Source organism: Ruditapes philippinarum, unplaced genomic scaffold, assembly GCF_026571515.1.
Source record: "Ruditapes philippinarum isolate M1 unplaced genomic scaffold, ASM2657151v2 ctg608_1_1_1_1, whole genome shotgun sequence".
NCBI lineage: Eukaryota > Metazoa > Mollusca > Bivalvia > Venerida > Veneridae > Ruditapes > Ruditapes philippinarum.
The window spans coordinates 121225-142500 of NW_026859254.1; the positions used below are offsets into that span (position 1 = coordinate 121225).

At 34.1% G+C, this 21276-nt stretch overlaps 2 protein-coding genes across 2 annotated transcripts in view; both read right to left on the minus strand.

The window, feature by feature from the left end:
• Window positions 1-1324: 1324 nt before the first annotated feature.
• On the minus strand, window positions 1325-10911 carry LOC132755819 (deleted in malignant brain tumors 1 protein-like). The gene is made up of 12 exons (XM_060746735.1): window positions 10685-10911; window positions 9452-9596; window positions 8874-9043; window positions 8134-8281; window positions 7202-7353; window positions 6652-6821; window positions 5840-5984; window positions 5092-5294; window positions 4230-4322; window positions 2424-2607; window positions 1867-1996; window positions 1325-1574 (listed from the first exon to the last, which is right to left on the minus strand). Exons 1-12 carry the CDS (start codon window positions 10767-10769, stop codon window positions 1337-1339), a joined length of 1863 nt encoding a protein of 620 aa, XP_060602718.1. The 5' UTR covers window positions 10770-10911; the 3' UTR covers window positions 1325-1336.
• Window positions 10808-21276, minus strand: part of LOC132755838 (scavenger receptor cysteine-rich type 1 protein M130-like) — a 13021-nt gene continuing 2552 nt past the window's right edge. The window contains exons 4-15 of the mRNA XM_060746768.1: window positions 21043-21206; window positions 20549-20602; window positions 20031-20136; window positions 19110-19279; window positions 17833-17983; window positions 16378-16535; window positions 15826-15976; window positions 14079-14239; window positions 13405-13561; window positions 12672-12844; window positions 11868-11921; window positions 10808-10872 (exon numbers count right to left, since the gene is read on the minus strand). Of these exons, the coding sequence (XP_060602751.1) occupies window positions 10808-10872; window positions 11868-11921; window positions 12672-12844; window positions 13405-13561; window positions 14079-14239; window positions 15826-15976; window positions 16378-16535; window positions 17833-17983; window positions 19110-19279; window positions 20031-20136; window positions 20549-20602; window positions 21043-21206 (1564 nt within the window). The remainder of the gene's footprint in view (window positions 10873-11867; window positions 11922-12671; window positions 12845-13404; window positions 13562-14078; window positions 14240-15825; window positions 15977-16377; window positions 16536-17832; window positions 17984-19109; window positions 19280-20030; window positions 20137-20548; window positions 20603-21042; window positions 21207-21276) is intronic.

The window sequence follows — 21276 nt, forward strand, 5'->3', positions numbered from 1 at the left end:
TCATCAATCATCATTACTCCTCATCCTGGTAACTGCCTTACTATCTCATCTTTGCACAGTTGTCACTAACAGTAAACAGAAAGCGGCTAAAATTTCCACATACGTTCAATAAACAAACTGTTTTTCCATCGATCTGTCTAAACTGAACTCAAGTGCATTGGGGGCCTTATATACATATATTATATAGGTCGATTAAGTTAAATATTTGATTATGTAACTTACGCCAGTGAGATAGGTCAATGCATATTACATATTTTCTGACTAATTCACATCAAGTACCTCATTACGCCTCTTTTTTTACACATGACTCTTCCCCATTTCAACTTATTATTCATTCCCGTCATTGTTACATCTTTTCGCATCAAAATTATTTTGTCTCCTAGATAATACACTTAAACATCACCTACCGCATTACGCTGCATCATTACGCCTCATTAAAATGTTTCACCTCATTTAAGCAGTGAAATTAGGCGGTAAAGATACAGATTAAAAATATACTAATATATATATATAATAATTCTTTGAAATAATAAAACAAAATCTATGAAATATCAATACTACACTCAATATCGTGTAACATTTCATTTGATTTGTTTTACTTCAACAGGACTGTTATACGCCTCATTAGTACGCCCTTACTACGGAAACAACGAAAATCTTTGTCCCAAAACAGTGCTTTTGTGCAAAGTCTGTACTATACAATGTAGTTTTTGGAGTTTTTTTTTATTATGCAGGGATTATGGGATTAATAATATTAATGACCTAAATAAAAGGGAGTGGATGTGGTAGTCAGATGTATAGTCAGACATTGCTACCTCAGGACTAAGTACGAATTGTACCATTTTTTCTAAATATTAAAATTGATTTATAAATCACCATATTTGTAATGCTTACCTAACAGGATTTTTTATTTAATAAACAACTGCGACAAAAATTATAAACTGATTTCGTTTCAATTAAAGAGTTATTTTTAGGTATAAGTATTTATGATTATAAACGTCATGAGGTTTTGATTTGCTCCATAAATACTACAATATAATTGCATAAAATGATACACACAATACAAGTAAAGTGTTAAATTGTAAATTATTATCATGCAGCGAATATTTGTACAGTAAACTTCAAAAGGTTGAATTTTAGCTCAATTTACACATAATCATCATTACGTATTATCACTATTATCAAATACGATCTTCAAGAGCAGAAAAAAACAACATCTTATAAAATGTATGAATGGACTTTTAACGGCCACCACAAGACACAAATAAGGCTGGTCTGATTTAAAACACACAAGCAAACACATTTTTAAATCATAATGTTTTTTTTCATATATTCATCATACAATGTAGTTTTTGTCATCATAACCCCACGAGCCAATTGCTCGGCCAACAAGTGACGGTGAGCCATGGCACACCTGGGTACATTTGTTTGAAGTGTCTCTGACGTCACAATAAGTCGCGTTACAATAGATGTTTACTGTATCTCGACTATCGGGAAACTCGAACGCCGTAAACACGAATCTGGTCACGTGGTTCCCTTGCGACAAGAGTCGGGTGTAAGTATCAACTACACACCTTGAAAATAATAAGAGGCCCATTAGTTCAGTACCAAAAAAAAGATAAATAAAAAGAATAATTGTATATCGCCTTTATCTTACAAAATTAGAAATTCGCAAAATATTCTTTTTCATAATAATTTTGATTTAATGACGTTGTTTTAAAGCACTGTGTCACGTGACATTAAATAGACAGAAATTTTTGACAGAAGATAAAAAAAAACAACGACGTGCAATAGATAGGAGCAAGTCCACGTCAAGTATGTATTGAACGCGTTTTAAATAAGAAATCAGATATCAAAGAATTATACCCATTTTGAATGAGTGGAAACGTTAACGCCGGACCAGCGTTAGCAGACGGTTTTGTGTAACAGCTGTCAACTCTCATCTTGATATTGCCGTCATCAGACGACATTTTTACCATTACGTACACATCTTCACCTAGGTAAAAGTGATAAAAAGGTGATAACACATCATGAAAAAATGAAGAAACTCAAAAATAAAAATAACACCGTTCACACAATATCCACAATATTGAAAACTATCACATGCTTACAGTGGAAAACTTCCAAATGTGTACATTAACAAGCCTCTACACTGCCCCTCAGTGCATGTATTCATGCACGAGCGGACAGATTAGTAGAACCTCTGATGTTCCGTAAGCTATCTGGATAGCATCTTCACATGGAAGAATCAAATACCGGGATTCGAACCCACAGTGATGAGGTGCAAGTTGTCTTCAACATCGACATCTAAGCCAATGAGATCTCCACTAACTTAAATAAAAAAATATTGTTATTTAACTGGCTCTCTAGTGTTTGATTAAGCAATTGTCGATAATGATTATAATACAAAGAGCGAACTGTACCTGTTTTTAGCGAAAGGGGATTGCCACTTATTTCTTTAAAGAAAGTACCATCGGCAAAGAATTTAACCTGCGACGTGTAATGTGTGTTGCTCGTGATATGAGGATTGTGATGTACAACTGTTCGGTTGGGATGGAAACTGTTAGTAAGAGTATCTGTCCGAGCTACATCACACTCTAATTCTACCTGAAATATTCACAAAAACATGTTCCTGACGCTCTTTACTTTTCTTGTCGCTCATTACCTTCATCTAGTTGGTTTATGCAGAATTTATTTTAGTTCGATTATGTATAGGAAGCCTTTTAAGCTTATAGATACACCTTTCTGATCCGTTCCTGGAAACCACAAATACTAAGCAATGAGTGTACAGTTTCTAGCCCAAAGAAACAACAACATGTCCCTGACGGGGTTTGAAACAATCTAGTTGAAATATCTCCCTTCCCGTTATGGGTCTAAAGTTGTTATCAGGAGATAAATAAATACATTTTACTCATAGCGTTCTGATGTGATACTCCATGGTTCAAGCTCATTACGCCTATCTATTTCCAGATCCATAAACCTTAACAAGCTTGCATCTTATTTGCTCATTACGCCTTATTAACCTCATTACGCCTTATCTAGCTCATAACGTTTCATAACCAGTATATCCCCATTACGCCTCATTCAAATTATTTCTCTCCTTATTAGCTCATTACGCCTATACTAGATTACTTTACATTGTGCATTACCTGTATACCTCCTTCACAACCGTCGGATTATACGTCCCATTATATACTAATTTAATCTTCATAATCTATTATATAACAATAAATCGCTTTCTTTCTAACATGTGACCCGTTAACATTGAACACAATTGCAATGCTTCATTGCATAAACTGTTAGTTGTGTATAGTACACAGATGTATTTTGTAAAACAATGAATAAAATATGTTTATATATCTTTGATATATTTTTATTTAACAGGGTTTCAATCCCTTCTAAAGGACCCATGTCCATCAGATATATATACTTTAAATATTGTTTTCATAGACCAGCTTATTAGCTGCGACATATGAGAACTCTACCGACGAGTGAACAGGTGACATGAAAATGTAATTGTACAAATTTAGACCAATTTAGTCAATTTTCATTGCCATTACATTTCACCATTGGCATGTTAAGCATAAAGAACCATGATATTCACCTGTTACTGTAACTGGGTTTGGTTGTTAAACACGTGACTGTGCTATACCTATACTTTGAGACTTTGTCTTATGATGAAGCAACCAGAAATGCATGCAAGCAATAATAAATATGCGATATTTTGAACGAGAAATGCTTTCTGGATTCTGAGTAATATCGATGATTTTATCATCAAATTGCCTCCTTAATTATTTCACATTTACATATTTACATCAACACTATTACACTAGTACTTGTTTTGTTATTTAAAAGTTCCTCCTTTTTCACATTTACATCAACAAAATTACACTATTTTTGTAAATATTAAACATCCCCCCCCCCGTCGGTACACGAATAAGGCGTAATAACCAAAATTAGGCGTAAAGAGAAGGCATTTTGAACAAGGCAATGATGAGGCGTAATATGCAGCGAAAAGAAGATTATTGATGATGCCGCACGAGTCATGCTGAGACTTATATATTTTTCACATATAAAAGGAGGGATACATTTAATTGCTTACTAGAAACTAGTGAGCGAAAAATACACATTTTATGGAAAGCTTTTTAACCGGAAATTTATGGACCGTAAGTAAATAATGATAAATAACTCGTACACACGGCAATAAAAAATGTTAAAACTTGTCTTACCGTCCATCTGTATCCCCGAACAACGACCGGAAATGGCACTGAGGCTTCTGGGTAAACTAGCTGGTTATTGTACACCACATTTCCCGCGTTAACCTGTGAAGACAATATGACAATTAAACATTTCAATTTCATATAAATTATAAGCGAAATTAATCATATTTTAAGCTAAATACGTTTTACTTTAGGGGAAGGTTAGGCATACAGGCATTGAATACGGTGAATAACTTCTCTTTCGTTTTGTCGACACTGGAGACAAACTGATGTCCAATCACTTCCCCATTTTTATATTTTATATTGAAAAATGATTCAGCATTTCTGACATGTTGACATATTTGGCGTTCCAGAATTTAGAAACTTTACCAAGAAGCGTGTAACAATTTTCCTATCTTAATGATATGCAGATTATGGAGAACTAAGTATGCCAAGATAAATTGCTGAGAGGGAGTAGGGGTATATACTGTTTTAAACTATTTCAAAATATATAGTCCAACCCATGAGCACAACCCCCCCCCCCCCCCCCCCCCCTGTATGGTATTCTCACATTTACAATAAACATAATATAAATTCTTCCAAAATTAAGACTCTACAGTGAACATAACTTCTACAGAACAACAGATCTTAATGTTATAGCAAAATATATGTCCCTGTACTTAAAACACACATACAAAATGTACAATAAATGTTAAAAAACAGTTATTTGATATTAAACTCAACACATTTATATACAATTTGAATTGAGAGAATATACAGTCTGATATTCATTTGACTTATAAAGTCAATTCAGCTCAACTTGACAATCGAAAAATGAGCATAATGTCACTTTAAATTTGAAAATCTTGAAAAAAGTCACGTTTATTCTTACTATATGTGTAGTAGAGCACTGGGTGTAATGTTGGTCAAAGATGACTAGATCTCCGACGACACGACCCATACATTTCTGATCCGTCAATTTTATTTGTGAGACCCCAGTGTCCGGGAATAGCTGCCGTATCGTGGTAGAGTTAACTGTAACATGCCATCCCGTGGGACCGCAATTCATTGTGACAGCATCTTCAACATTTAAAGCTTTAAACAAAGAAAGATCAAAAGAAATCAGATGTAAATGGTAATCCCTCACTTTGTGTTTGCTTTTGAAAAGAATCGAATTTAAGAATATCACATTAAGACATTAAAGAAACGTAACAATAATCACAGATATGTGTTAAATGCAAATTATAACTGACAAATAACAAACAACTCTATAGAAATATGTTACAAACGTATAGGAAACATGCAAAAGACTGAAGGAAACATAACAAACATGCAAAAGACTGAAAGGAAACGCAGATCACATTCGAAATACCGAAGGACAGATGCCAAAGATGGAAGGAAACACAGAAAACATGCGAAAGACTGAAAGGAAACGCAGAACACATTCGAAATACCGGAGGACAGATGCAAAAGACTGAAGGAAACATAGACACCATGCGAAAGACTGACGGAAATACAGGAAACATTCAAAATACCGACATACAGATCCGAAAGACTTGCAAAGGACTGAAAGAAACATGCAAAAGACTTGCGAAAGACTGACGGATTCATGCAAATGACTAAAAGAAAAACATACATACGACTAAAGGACACATTAAATCCCCGGGCGTTTGTCATGTTGTTTGTTTTAAATCTTATATAAATGTCTTTGTTCGAAGATAAAATTGGCACTGCAGCATTTGATGCGAATTTTCCTAGCTGCGTCCCATGTGGTCCTTCTTTTATCTAGTAATACAGAAAAGTTGCATTTATTGGTCAAAATTCAACATACATAATATACAAGAAGTTAACACATACATGTATATAAAATGATAAAATTATATAGAAGCTTAAAAAGCTTAATATAAATTGGTTTGAAAAGACAGTCTTTTAGTGTTTATCTTGACTTGCTTTGTTCATTGATTTTACAACTGCTTCAAATGGAAACCGTCCTAAGCCAATCGGAATTGAGAATTAATACCATATGATAACAAAATGTACGACAAGATACAATGTATATGAAAAGGGGCGCTTACGGGGAACCCTCTCCGCCATGTTTGTATTGGGTTACGTATATATAGAAATGAAATACTATCTTCGTTTAAGAAAATCGTTTCCAGTTTGTTGGCTATTATGGAGTAACACTAATTTGTAATATTTTTTTTATAAAAGATCTGTTGTTCATGGCCCAGTCTATTTTACTATACAACTATGATTTTACTTGTATTTTTGCTCCAATATAATATACATTTACCGACTGTCATTCCGTTTGTTAGCTTTTCGTTTATTTTCCTTTTCTGCGACCGTCATTCAGATTATGTCGTTTCGCGCAACTTGGGGCTGTCTACTCAAATATATATTGCAAATGATAAAAAAGCTTGTAAAATAAACTTATTTAATATAAAAAACAAACCTCCACAAAGTCTCCATCTCCAGCTAGGTCAATGTCATTGAACTTCAGTTTCAGCACGTCATTTCCGGTGTTTTTGACTATATAAAGGCAGTCTGTATCGGCAGGATATCCAGGATAGTTTTCTGAGACAATTGTTCCACTTGGTCCGGTATAGTTCCTTACACAACCATCTGTAGTATGTACAAAACATTTATAAGCATGTCTTAAAACAAATATCAACGTTGACCAAGCTGAGAAAATTGTCGTCTGCTAAAAATCTTCGTCTCATTAATTTTTTTATTTTTTTTAATTTTATGTAATTTGTCTTGTCTGGTACCAGACTGTTAGCAAAGACTTTTGTGGTCGTTTTATGCAGGCTACCGGTTAATTTAAAAAGAGTCCTCCGGAACACACCTAAAAGACGATCTTTAATGCTATGATGACAGTGTTGTCACAAATTCGCTGATAAACATTTCAATGTACTGTATATAAAGCATATCCTTTTTACTTAACCGACACTGCAATGTGTCCCTATCAGATTATGAGTTACAGAACGGGATGTCTTACTTACCGAAACAATCAATGTAGGCTCTTTCGTCACATGACTGCCCCGTATTAATAGCCGAACACTGTGATACATGACTTTCCCAACCGTCACATGCTATGTTTGTATATAAGATTGGATTTTGTGACGCAACTGATGTTATATTTGGTGACGTGTTGCTACAAATAATTCAGAAGACAATTATTATCTCAAAATAGTTTAGTGGATTCATAACATGTAAGCACAACAACGACATTTCGCATCTTACACCATACCTTGCGACAACTAGAACACACAATACAATCAGGGCTTGTATGTTCTTACTTTCAACTTCATGAACTTATTTATCATGCAGCACGTTTGTTACGTCCCTTTATTGGATATTATATTGGATAGTCGTAAGGTTTATATAATCTATACACACGGCTACTTCCAATTTTCTAATTTATGAAGTTATTTTCGTTTTGCGCCCGGACTAAGTAATTCTGCCGTATTATAAATTCGTTATAAACATATCTTACATATAAACATAATATATGACATGTTATATGACCTTGTATTGACAGTTATATAACCGTCCCCTAGAGACACGAGTCATATATGTTAACCATTTATATAGGTCCATATACTCGTAACCTGTGAGTAAATAACGGACAGTATAAACGAAAAGCTAATATATGCCGATTTATGTTAAAACAGCAGTTGATATATATATTAATGTTTTCAACATTTCTGATGATTCCGGAAAGGAAAATGAATTTATCCCGATGCATTGCTTCTTCAAAAAGTATATTGATTTAAAAATTAAATTAAAAGTGCACACATATGTTTTCGTAGACCTGACTTAATCCATTGAAATAAAAAAATACTTATTTATTTACGGCGTGTAAATGTTTTTTGTTTTATTAATGTAGTCATGACGCGCAAATGCTAAAAATTACATTCATGTGAAAATTTACCTGAATCCTGTCATAGTACAGATAACCTGCGCAGCAACATTATTTAGACCGGATCTACACACGGTCCACGGTCGTGTTGTGTTCTGTGTATGAAACTCGACCATTCCTTGCTGGTACCCTCCGCCGTTTAAACTGACACTAAGACCGCCTACATCCAAACAAAATAATAATTATGTATTTTAAATTAAGTTTTAACTATATTTTTACCTTATGAATTATGCATATACACAACAAAGATAGATTGGGGAAAAGTTATAGCATGTGTCTATCAATACTATCCAATTTAGGTACATTTATATATGTTAAAAATTGCAGTACAAAAATGTTGCGGTTATATGTAAAGGTTTTCAAAATAAATATTTAAGAAAACCAACAAAAAGAAACATTTAATTTAAAATGCAATGTTGTCTCCTCCGAGATTCTTTACTTACAAAGAATATTATTTCGCGAAAAGGATCTTCTTTCAAGAAAAGTGGACAAACCGGAAGTAAGTATACATTTCGCTTTTCTAAATGAAGAGCATTGAATGTTGTTTTTTTATCCCAATAAACCCCGACCCAAGTAATGTTCTTCCGGGCAAACTTGTTCAAAATCGTCGCACTTTTGAACATACTTGCCGCGTTGCGTGTAATATTTGCTTTTGCTATAAACGCACTCTAGATCTTTGTTCAAAATCATGCGAATATTTCTCTTCTCTAAGCTGAAATGTTATTTTTTTATATAAATATATCTTTATTTACCGGAACAATCGATTCCCACAGCTTGTGAGCTACTTTGGCTGCAGTCACTTATGTTAAAGTCAGCGATACATTCTCCTAGATTTGTAACGCCACCTGGCGGACAGTCAAACGAATTGAAATGCATGGATGTGAAACCAATCGATGTCTTGAAGCTCGTTCCATTTGAATCTCTGTAAACACATGTGATTTTACTATTGCTAGAATGACAGTTTTAAATTTTCAAGTATCACTTTGGTTTTAAACCAGTTATTCAACCATTTAAAAGAGGTCAATCAATCAATCAATAAATTAATCGATCTATCGATCAACGAGAAATCAATCGATAAATCAATCAACCAAAAACAATCAATCCAATCAATTAGTGAACTAGCAAATTAACCAATAATGCAATCAATCTATCAATCAATCAGTAAGTTAAGAACAAGATTTGTCAAAATCAATTTTAAAATTAATAGAATTAATGAGTTGAATATCTGAAAAGTAAAAACCACTTCTATTTTATGGTAAATGGATTAGTAAATCTTTCCATTAATCAATAAATAAAGGTAACATAGAAATTATGACGTCAAAGAGCTCACAGGAAACGAAGACTATGACAAACTAAGTCTGTTAGTGTATCATTCCAGAAATCATAGCAGACGCTTCCCCATACGCCATTGTTTTTCATCTCCAATCGACCATTCCATGGTCCCTGACCGTCTACAAGTCGAATATTTGCCATATCTGTTTTTAAAAAATACATTATTGTTGTACGCTTCACGAGTTATATAAATATAATAATTCTATATATTCTACATTGTACAATTAACAAAATATTTTTTTTAAATATTTCTAGTTTTATATGAGTTTTCTTCCTCTTCCTCCACTTTTTCTTCTATTACTACAACTAGTCTACCACTGCCATTACTCCTTCTACAGCTTCTACTAATACTTCCTTTTCTTATTTGTCATCTTTTGGTTTCTTATTTCACCTTCATTGATAGATTTTCAATCGTTACTTGCAAGTTTCAATTTAAGGTCTTTTGAAAATTGATGAAACTTATTAAATACCGCAAGTAACGATCTTCCTTATATTTGTTTGTTTGTTTGTTTATTTTACGCCTTTTTCCAACAGTATTTCAGTCATATAGGCGGGTAGTTTCCTAAGCATCGTTCCTGGAGAGTTACACCAGTACTAGACTACCTTCCTCCGCGCTAAACTACCAAAGCATCTCCCGGGGATCGAACCCACGCCAGAGAGGTACCTGAATTAGAAGTCATCGACTCTAACCCCTCGACTACGGAGGCGGTAAATCTTCCTTATAACTTTTATCTTCCTTATAACTTTATAAAGCGTGCGGAGGGGTGGGGGCGTGCTATACGTGAAGCCGTCTTATATGTGAGAAAGTTTCATTTACGCTTTAAACTGTGACATATGGAACGCAATAACTGTCTTTTTTGTCATAATATTGCATACCATACTTAAGAGTAAAAACAAAATGGCATGATAAAATGTGTTTGACAAAATAACTGTATAAAACGAGCATAATGTTATAAGGTAGGACATTATATAGTTAAGAATGAATATTAATGTAACAAGTTGTCCATATCATGTTAGGATGAATCTACATAAAATCCTTAACAATCATAGAATAATACCAAACAAAATAAAAATGATAATAACATTAATTCTCATTATTCTTGAACGTGTAATATTCTATGAAGAATGATTTACACATATAAGGGATGTGTAACAGTACAACCAATAAAATTACTTATACCAATGACTTTAAAAGACTGCTCCGGCGTTCCATATTTTTTCATTTTTTTACCTAGATTCTGCGGATTGCAGCTTACAGCAACACTGTGAGAACTTGAACAAGTGGTAACACCGTTTCTGTCCCCCATTCTGCACATTTCAAAGTTCCCCTCGGAACCGGAACATTCCGGTTCAACTAAGTACGCCGAACTTCTGCTGCCTCCAAAATGCGAGGCATTGAATAAAATTGGGTTTGCTGTCCTGTAGAGATATTAAAATTTTGACAAAGATATGGTGGCTGATTTGTATGGTGGCTGACTTGGTACACTTTGCACGTTGCGTTGTCGATAGCGACAACACAACCTATATGGCTATCGCCTTTTCGTTTTGTCTTGTCGCTAGCGAAACGCGCTAAACGGCACATTGTCGCACTGTCATCTTGTCGTCCTGTCTCTAGCGAAGCACGCAAATCGGCGCGTTGTCGTGCGGCGCTTTGTCGCGATGTCGCCCTATCGCTCGGCACATAAGCCAATCCTTCGATTTGATCTGAGCGACAATGTGACATCGCGACAACATGCCGCACGACATTTGGCTACATCGTTAGCGACAGGACGACAAAAGGAAAGTCCGACAATACGCCGTTTGGCGCTTTGTCGTCATGTCGCTAGCGACAACACGACACACAAAAGCGTTACAAATCAGCCACCATAGATTTGTAACACATTGCGCGTTGCGTTGTCGATAGCGACAACACGACGCACAAAAGCGTTCCAAATAAGCCACCATACATAGAATTTATCACAAATTGTAACAAAATAAGTGACAAGCAAATTTGTACTATTTAAATTTGGTAAAAAATATGTCATGAATATTTTCATCAATAAACATGTATAAGCAGTGGTCGTCATTCGATCTAAACAAATCCATCTAGAGTGTTCAATGAATTTAGGCAGAAAATAAACGCAGTGAAAGTGTATCAAAAACAAAACAATATACGCAGCGAAAGTGGATAAAAATAATAAACATACCAAGTTATGGGCTTAAGTTCGACTTAACCGGTAACCAGTATCTTTTCGAGATTAAATTTTAGTTTTTAAATCTTTTTTCCAATTTTTTTGGGCTAAAAATTTTGATTATAAAAATACTCGAAACCAGTAACCAATTTTCTCGACTATAAACCAACGCGCCCAGATCTTTTTCATCCTTTTCCCAAAATAAGCCCGCCAAATGCCATTTTTCCAAAAACTTAAAATTACCTTCACTGTCCTCTGTCCCCATAAAGCCCGCTTTTTTTTGGGTGGATTTAAAAACTGTGAAAAAAAAAAATAAAACATAAAATTTTTGACTCGGGTTTTTTGGGTAAAAAAACCCTTTTAATAAAAATTTGTTTTTGCAAAAAAAATTTACTGCTGAAACAGTACTTTAAGATCTAAACAGGGTTTTGTGCGTGAATATCTTCGTATTTATTTATTTATTTTGCAGTTTTTGTAACTATTGAAATAATTTTACTATTTCATTCTATTATTTATTACTTTGTTTTTCTCAAATATGATTCTTAGAACACTAAATTCAAAAGCCATAAATAACTTCAAATGGAACACTATTTACTTTTGAAACTCATACTTTATACATTTAGATAACTTATTTTATTCATTCTTATTATCATTATTTTATTATAATATTATGTTTATAAATAGTTCTATATTTTTTAATTTCTCCTTCTTTTTATTTTGATTTACATATAAAACATTGAAATTAGTTTCTGAAAAATTACTTAAAACTGAAATTCATAAAAAAATTTGATATCACACAACTTCATTCAAATAGTATAAACTAATTTTTGACTAATATCTTGGAAGGGCCAATGGTTATGTTTTTAGAACTTTTGGCCCAACCCTTTTGTACGTACATGCACTTGATTATGTTTGTAAGATTATGAAACTGTATATTGTGTGTATATTCATACAATTAAATATAATTAACCTTAAAAAACATAAATGTCCGTTAACAATAAATATAAACACTTTTTATCTGAAATAATATAACTGTATATATCTTACATTCACAAATAACGCCAGCGTCTCTGCTATGGTCGCAGTTCACACCGCCATTCCAGTTCATCCGGCACTCAGTGAGATCCATTTCTGTACCATTGCAGCCTACATCCGCCAGCCAGACTGGACCATCTCCATAGCCAAAATATGAGCCGTGAACTGCTTTCCCGACTACAATTCTACATATGTAAACTTTTCGTCAAAAGAATATTTAAAATTCGTCAAAATCGGTATATTTCGATAATTTCCGTGTGTTGACATTGATCAAAGGGAATATTCAAACTTTGAGAAAATTCGGTATATTTCGACAATTTCCGTGCATTATAAAGATCAACGAGCGTCTTTATGACAAGGATCAATCGATATCTTTGTCAGCTCACCGCATTTCTTATATATGAGAACCTCACGGAAAATGACGAAGATCTCCGAATAAAAACAAATGTCATCATGTAAGTGACCTAAGGATAAAAAAAAACAAAAAAAAACTCATGTACCTATCTATAATATTAAATCTTGACATGAATTTCCTTATTACATGTTTCATAAGTTCGAAGTTGAAAATCAATACATTATCATTCAGAAAAGGACTATATACAGCATTATTTCACGTGGTAACTAACACATGCAACAACATTTTGCTTTTATTTCTCCCTTACTCTCCGAATAAAATGTCTAGTTTTTAGAGTAAGAACAGAGAGTCTGAAACCATCAGCTAAAAAAGTAAAATTGGTGCTCGCACCTGTCATACGGAAAGTAGGCCAACATTCTACATATCACCGTAGCGTCCGAGTCGTCCCAGTCAGAGTCGCAGAACGAGCCCCACTGACCGCCATGTAAGACTTCAACCCGCCCCTCCGTACTGTGAGCTCCTCCAACAAGACGAATTTGGACACCCTCTTTAATTATATTACAATATTTATTTACGATCAAACCGGTGTTATAGACAACCTGCGAATTAAGATCATTTAATATATGTACTCTGACAGAAATATTATCACACTAGTGTGACACATAGTATTTTGCATGTCCAAATAACACTCTAATCAAATATAAAAGTATTGCTTAATTAATCTTTAATTACAAGCGTATATCGGATACTTATATTCATAAATAGTTCGTGTACATTCGGAAAATTTCATTTCTTATTCTCCATGGCATGACTCATTTTGTAAGCACTTGATTGTCCATTGTATACACACCGGTCATATCGAGACCGGTGTACATATTGCTAGATTGTCATGACTCTTTTCTGCTCATCTTCAAACAAACGCCTTTTCTCGAATTTGACATTGCACATACAAAATACGGTGCCCCTGGGTAATGTATTTGTTAAAATATTTTTCAAAAGAATTGCAAAAAGTACCAGCTTTCGTACTTAAAAGACGAAGAAGAATATAAATGCATGTGTTATACCACATCTTAATCCAACAATCTGCGAGGTTTGGCACGAGGTGTGAAAGACTGAAGAGCACTGGCTGATGTCATTCTCGTCACCGCGACACGTTACATTGTCAAAATGTGGACTATAACTGTGACCGAAGTAATCCGAATGGAAAACCACATGTGGCGCATCTCTGTTAAAATAGGTTTGTAAGTACAGACATTGTTATACACATGTTTCCGATGGAAATTATCATATTCAAGTGTATACATGTTCTTAAAGGAAGTTATCATATGCTAGTGTGTAAATGTTATTGAATGACATTGTCATATTCTAGTGAATAAATGTCCTTGAAATAAGAATCATATGCTAATGTGTAAATGTTCTGAAAGGAAGTTATCATAGTTAAGGGCACAGGGGATTCTGGCATTTTTTTTCCTTTCCCACTATATATATAATATAACAAGGGATACAACTCAAAATTGCTCAATTCATGAAAAAGTAAATAGAACGCAGTATACAACAGTTTTTTCTTCTTTTGATTGTTGGACATTGATGAAAGAATCGATAATTTCAAAAATAATGATTCACTTTGTTACATGGACAAGATATTATTAAAAATAACCTTTCATGTTTCATTTTTACACACGTTCGTAAAATTTCGGTTTGTAAAATTACACGTGTAAAACGACATCTAATGCAAACGTATGCTCATAAAAGAAAGTTTAATCATGTAATCGGTTAAATATCAATCATCCACCACCATCAATGACGCAATCATTAACTTCTGGTACAAATTATTGTAACAATTTTTGTTTGTTATGATAATTTCTATCCTCGGCTTCCATTTTGATGTTGCCCGTATGTTCCATGCGTGAATCCAACTTCTGTTAGTGACTGTCAATTTCATTGGCTAATGAATAATAATAATCCGGATAATACCGGCATATAGCCGAGACGTTTAGCGGTTTTTTCATCATCCAATGAAAATAATCGGAACAAAAACAGACCTGCAAAATGGACGACAACTTGACAGCCAATGTAAATATTGAAATGTTAGCTATTTCCTGCAATGTTACAGGTTTTAATGAAGTATTTGTAGTAGAACCCGGGCAATGACTCGTTCATATATTAACTTCTACAATAACTTTGATGGAATAGAGGATATTTTATACAGTTTACACGTGTGAATGCATTTTAGGAACCCGTGCTGGTAATGGGAGGCCACAACTTGTATTTATTGTTTATATTATATACATGTATATAGATTTAATAAAATAGTGACAGATTTACCTATGTTTAAGGGTATAAATGTCAATAAAGGACAAAGGAGCTTTATTAACAAAATAAATATAGAAGTAAAAAAAGATTTGGTCAACCCACACTTTGATCGATCTAAAATTTATGACTGTTAAATTACAGATTTACTTTGATTACTTTTATGGTAGCATTTAACTTAAATGGACTTTATTAGTAGTTTGAGTATAACATCTGCAGAGCAAAAATGTTTAGGAGACAAAAAATGGTTGTTTCTAAGACATTTCTCTACTGACGGTAGTAAAAATATATATAGTCGAAATCTTTAGTTTGGGAAGAAATAATATAGTTGTTGGATTGAGGTATTTGTTCTACATAAACCGTATTTGATTAGAATTTAATGCTTCATTTCACACTGAAATCCCAAGTGGACTTTCCCAAATGCAAATCCATTAAACTATTTAATTCACATCTTTAAAGAATATGTCTTCATGACGTCACGTTGACGTCACAAGTTGTTACCTCCCTGTATATCCCAGCATCCTGCAAATAACGTTGGCCTCGTTATCACCGAAGTCTGGGTCACAAATAGTCTTCCATGACCCATCTACACGAATTTCAACAGTTCCTTCAGCTGGGCTAGAACCTCGTGTTAGACGAACGTCTGTCGGTTCTGTACAAATAAATATCTATAAAGATGCTTATCAGTAAAGATATTCTTACAAATACATACAAATAACTTGATATAGGTTTTAAATTGAAATAAACTTACTGTAAAATAATTGTAAGACATGCGTTTATATACAAATTGTCACTTAGAAATGAATTTTATAAAATTTCTGAAAATATTAAAAGCGTCAGAAAATCTTGATGACTGACCACTTATTGATTGATCAAACAAATTATGGGCACGGACAATGTCGAAGTGTGCCGAACGTACACGAAATATTAACGGATCGAATTAAATATTTAAAACGACTCCTACTGTAGTAAAATAAAAAAATATTTGAAAGAGTGTAAGAGATGTAAGAGTTTGCCTCTGGTCTGAATAAAATTTAAATCATAAAAACTTACGGCAAGTCAAGCCTACATCGTTGTCATGGGTACACGAATGATTATTCCAGCCACCAAGATTGCAAAATTGTATGTCAACTTCGTTGCCGTGGCAACCGACATTCCCGAGCCATATTGGACCAGTCCCCTGTGTTGCGTTGTATTGTATAGAGACTGCGCTGTGAGTATATTAATTAATTGATTAATTAAATTTTAATTGATTAAACCCCAGTCACACTAGAGCTTACGATTACATGCGACCACCGGCGACTTGTAAAACTGACGATCATCAGCGATTGTCTGCGACTAAAACCATTTTTGCACAAATAAATTTACTTTTGCTAGTATCGTAAGACAAGTCATCATTGACAATCGCACGACAGGTCATAAGTAAACGTACGATGGTCTCAAGATTGCCTGGGATTACTTACGACTACCCGTGACATAACATGCGATCACCTACAACTTGTCGTACGACCATCACACGATAACTAAAGACTACTTAAGATTATCAGTGACTAGTGGAAATTTGTAAAGACTGTCGTAAGATTGTCGCACTTCCGAACGACCATCGTGCGACCGCCTTAAGACCTTATAAGATCACTAGCGACCAGTTTGATCGCAAGGAGGTTTTTGTGCAAGCTCAAAAACCTCTCCACGACTGAAATTGGTCGTGGGACCTAAATAAGATAACCTGCGACTGTCAAAGATCACCGATGACCGTCGTAAGACGTTTTAAAGATTGTCCGCGACCAGAGGTCACTGGTGATCGTGAACTGGTCTTCACTGGTCGTAAGCTCTAATGTGACTGGGGCTTTAATTACATTAATTTATGCATAAGATAAACATAACTTTTATATGATCTAAAGATATCTGCAATCTCATTGGCCCAATCAGCTGTCGGCTAAACTAATAATTAAATCTTAATCACTGGGTGCAATATCATATTTACTGGCTGGTTTGGATTTTGCCTCGGTCAATATGGCATTCTATCGATGAATATCATAAAAAAAATTTCCAATGGCTCACTTGTCAATTAGTATATATTATCTATAACTTACTAGGCAAATAAACAACAACAAGAACGTGTTTGGTAAGCACAAATGTTACTTGCCTAGATTCTGTTAGAAAAGGTTTACCCATTCACTCAGTTGTGGACCAAGAAATTGCTTAACACTGTAATATTTAAAATCTGACAGAGCCATGATTTTTGTGAAAAATGTTAGTTGGTATGTCATTGCTTTGTGATGAAGTTGAAAAACATTCAACTTACCGATAAATTTAAACGCAAGATCTTGACGTTGAACCCAGTGAGCAAAACTCTACCCAAACATTTTTTCACAATTAACGAATACCGACGTCTTATTAATGACGTCGCCGTAATGGCGTATTACTTATTAAATCCAATCATCATTTCAGCGCTACCATTAAAATAAACATTCCAAATAGAAATGACGTCAACATGCCCATGCCTACCTATGATTGAAGCCTAACATTCTACATATGACGTCACTATCATGTTGCGTGAAGCTGTTTCCACACACTGTTCCCCAAACACCGTTATGTTTGACCTCGACACGACCTTTAGACGGCAGACTTCCTCCAACGAGTCGAACCTCAGTGTGGTCTTTAAGAAATGATATTGGTATAAGTGGCCCTTATTGTTAATTTTAAATTCTACGTAATAGAAAGAGCATCGAAACATCTCTGAACTATGATACTAATACAGTCCCCTCCAAAAGTTTCCGTACAAACTTTTTTTATTGAAATATTCTAGGTAATTTGCTTATTTTATTAGTTTGAAACAAAAGAAGTACCTTTAAATAAGGTGTGATAAAGGGAGGTAATAAATTAACATTATTTGTCTTCAAAAGTCATCATTTGTGCCCTCCAAAAATTGTTTTCCTTTAAACACATGTGTTTGTTTGTGGTACATTTTAATTAACCATAAAGAACAAATTAAGTCGCAACATGGGTGAACTGGAGGCAAATGTTGTGGCATCATGGGAGGCCATACCAAGAGAAAGGTGCTCTCGGCTTGTGAGAGGCATGCCTAACAGAATACAGGCTGTCATTGAAGCCCACGGAGGGCATACCAAGTATTAAGATGCACAATCTGTAATGTTATGAATGAGGACGTTTTGGGGACAATTGGATAATATTGACTAACAATTTACATTTATGGCATCAGGATGTTGACAAGTGTTGTTTTTGCCGATGTTTGATGTTATTGTAGAAGATTAAAGAGATAAAATATTCCTTTGCTGTTATTTCATTGATATTTCTTTCATTTTATATGATTTGTAACTATGTCCGGAAACTTTTGGAGGGGACTGTATATCGTTATAGTTTTTATGTGTTTGACATTACCACAATGGCTGTCTTTACCATACTCGGAAAATGTTTATAGCGAGTTCGAAGAGCTGGCCCGAAGGGCCTGCTCGCAAAGCGAGCTCTCCGGTAACGCGAGTACCTGCTAGATAGTGAATGGCTTCGGAAGTACAGAATTGACACATCGCAACTTTTCGAATTCAAAGATAACAATAAAAGCCGAGGTATTCTTATTGAAAACGGAAGCGTTGACTGGTGTCTGGCACTTTTATAGGAACCATAATAGGACATGGAACTAGAATAAACGGAAGCAGTGCATAAAATACCGAATGACACTTTTAAAACAGAAAATGTAAAAAAGTGAACGATTATTATATACTATTTCGGAAGCTATGTATAATTCTACGGAGCTCATTTCTTACCACATATGACACCAGCGTCCATACTTTTATTACATGTATTTGAATGACCCCAGTTGGTTCCATAATATTTACAATCCCAGATTCCTTGTTCGTTTCCCTGGCAACCAAGCTTGTCTGTCCAAATGCGTCCGGAACTCAGTTGTCCAAAGTAAGCTCGTTTAACTGCAGAACTGGCAACAGAACAATATGATTTTAATTATTCAATGCTGACAAAAATTTCATGGATTTTAACATCTACCTCAAATCATACTCTAGATTACGAAATATATCTATTAAATGAAATAGACGGAGAGGACACTCTTGTAAGCTTTCATAGCTTTCTGACCAATCCCAAAATTTATTGTTTAAATATTGTTCATCATACATAATGTAAATATTTTGAATAAATATGTTTAAATCAATTAATATTTACAGAAATATTTGATATTGTCCATTCAAAATCCGAGCTTGAAAATTATTTAGATATTTTGTAAATGATTTTAAATGTTGAAAGTCCTTCGATTACAAAAAATTGAAAATAAATGATGAAAAAAAAGCAAAAAACAAAAACAAAACAACGCTGAAACACAACAATGCTATGGCGAAAACACTTGATTACAATGATAAAAATGCTAAAAGTACAACTTTGTGTTTTGCTTTAAATACCGCTGTTTTTTTTTCTTTTCTTCTTCTTTGCCTTTTTATCTTTTTATAGTACCTTTGACGTTTTAGTTCTGTTTTGTTTCATTGACGTCATCATTGTTTTTGCGTTTTTGTCTTACTTTCACGTTCTAGAACGCATACGCAGGTTGAATGATCAGGTGTCCTGTATATTCATAATAAAAATTATCCTAGTGATACTTTAAGCTACAAAAATCAATGTTTTTAAATGGCGATGGCCCTTATGGAATTCTGTATAACATTACAAATGTATAACATTACCCGCCAGTGAAGCCGAGTTGTTTGCAGACGACAGAAGCGTCAATGTCGGTAAACTCTCTGTCACATATAGTACCCCACTGTCCATTTTCCATAACATCAACTGTACCTACAATAAAATTATATTTTATTCCGAATGGTAAGGAGCGTGCATTCTCACTGAACTCAAGATTGCACATGTACTTTTGCGAATTGCTATCTTGGTATTAATGGATGACTTTTCTCCTTCCAGAATTTTAACTGTCGCCCATCATCATCATCGTACTGATCATCATCATCACTATAATAATGATTATCATTATCATCGCCGTCGATATCATCATCATCATCAGCAGCAGCAGCAAAATTAGCATCGTAATTATCATCATTTTCATCATCATCCTTTCAAATATCATCTAGTGTTTTTGTCATGTGAAGAAAATGCTTAACAGCGCACTCCTTTCAGTAGTCTATTCCATATTTATCGCTTCAAAGTAATATATATCAAAAGTTAAATATATGTACATGTGACGACATCTTACCCTCAAAATTTCCTCTACCACCTATTAATCTCATCGTTTGTGGCGGATGAGATGCTGTAATACAGAAATAGATACATTGTATAATAATTTCACTTATTCACATTCTATTATTTCTTTGGAATGGTCTTTGGCACTTATTACCATATAAGTGTATGAGCCGTCATATTGGTATTTTTTCTCAAAGGCTTTACAGATTCAGTTGTAAGCTATCTTAGCGTGGAGAAAATAACCAGAAACGAATTTATAATAAAATATTTAAAGAAATATGAGTTAAAATAGCTTAATCTAAATATATAACTAGCTGCTCAATATTTACATTGCATTTTTTACATTTTTTTTTCTTTGACATTTTCAAGTAAAGCTTGTTCCTAGACAAGAAAAAAGGGAGTAGGTTGTCATAAAATTGAATAATTTGGGCGTTATTAACTTCATATTTCATTTTTAAATCAATAAGAAAAGAGAAGAAGACAAAAATATTATATATGTAAACTTACAGCATCTAACACCGGCGTCTTCAGAATGTCCGCAGTCCTCTTTACCCCACCCGTTACTTCTACAATAACTAACGTCAGATTCGGACCCGGTACACTTGAGTTCGTCCAACCAAGTCGGACCCGAACCTTCACCAAAATGTGCCGATGAATATGCTCTTGACGGTCTGGAGAAAAAAAATCATATTGATAATACATTGTATAATTATGTTCTATTTAATCGTTCTTTAGAGCCTT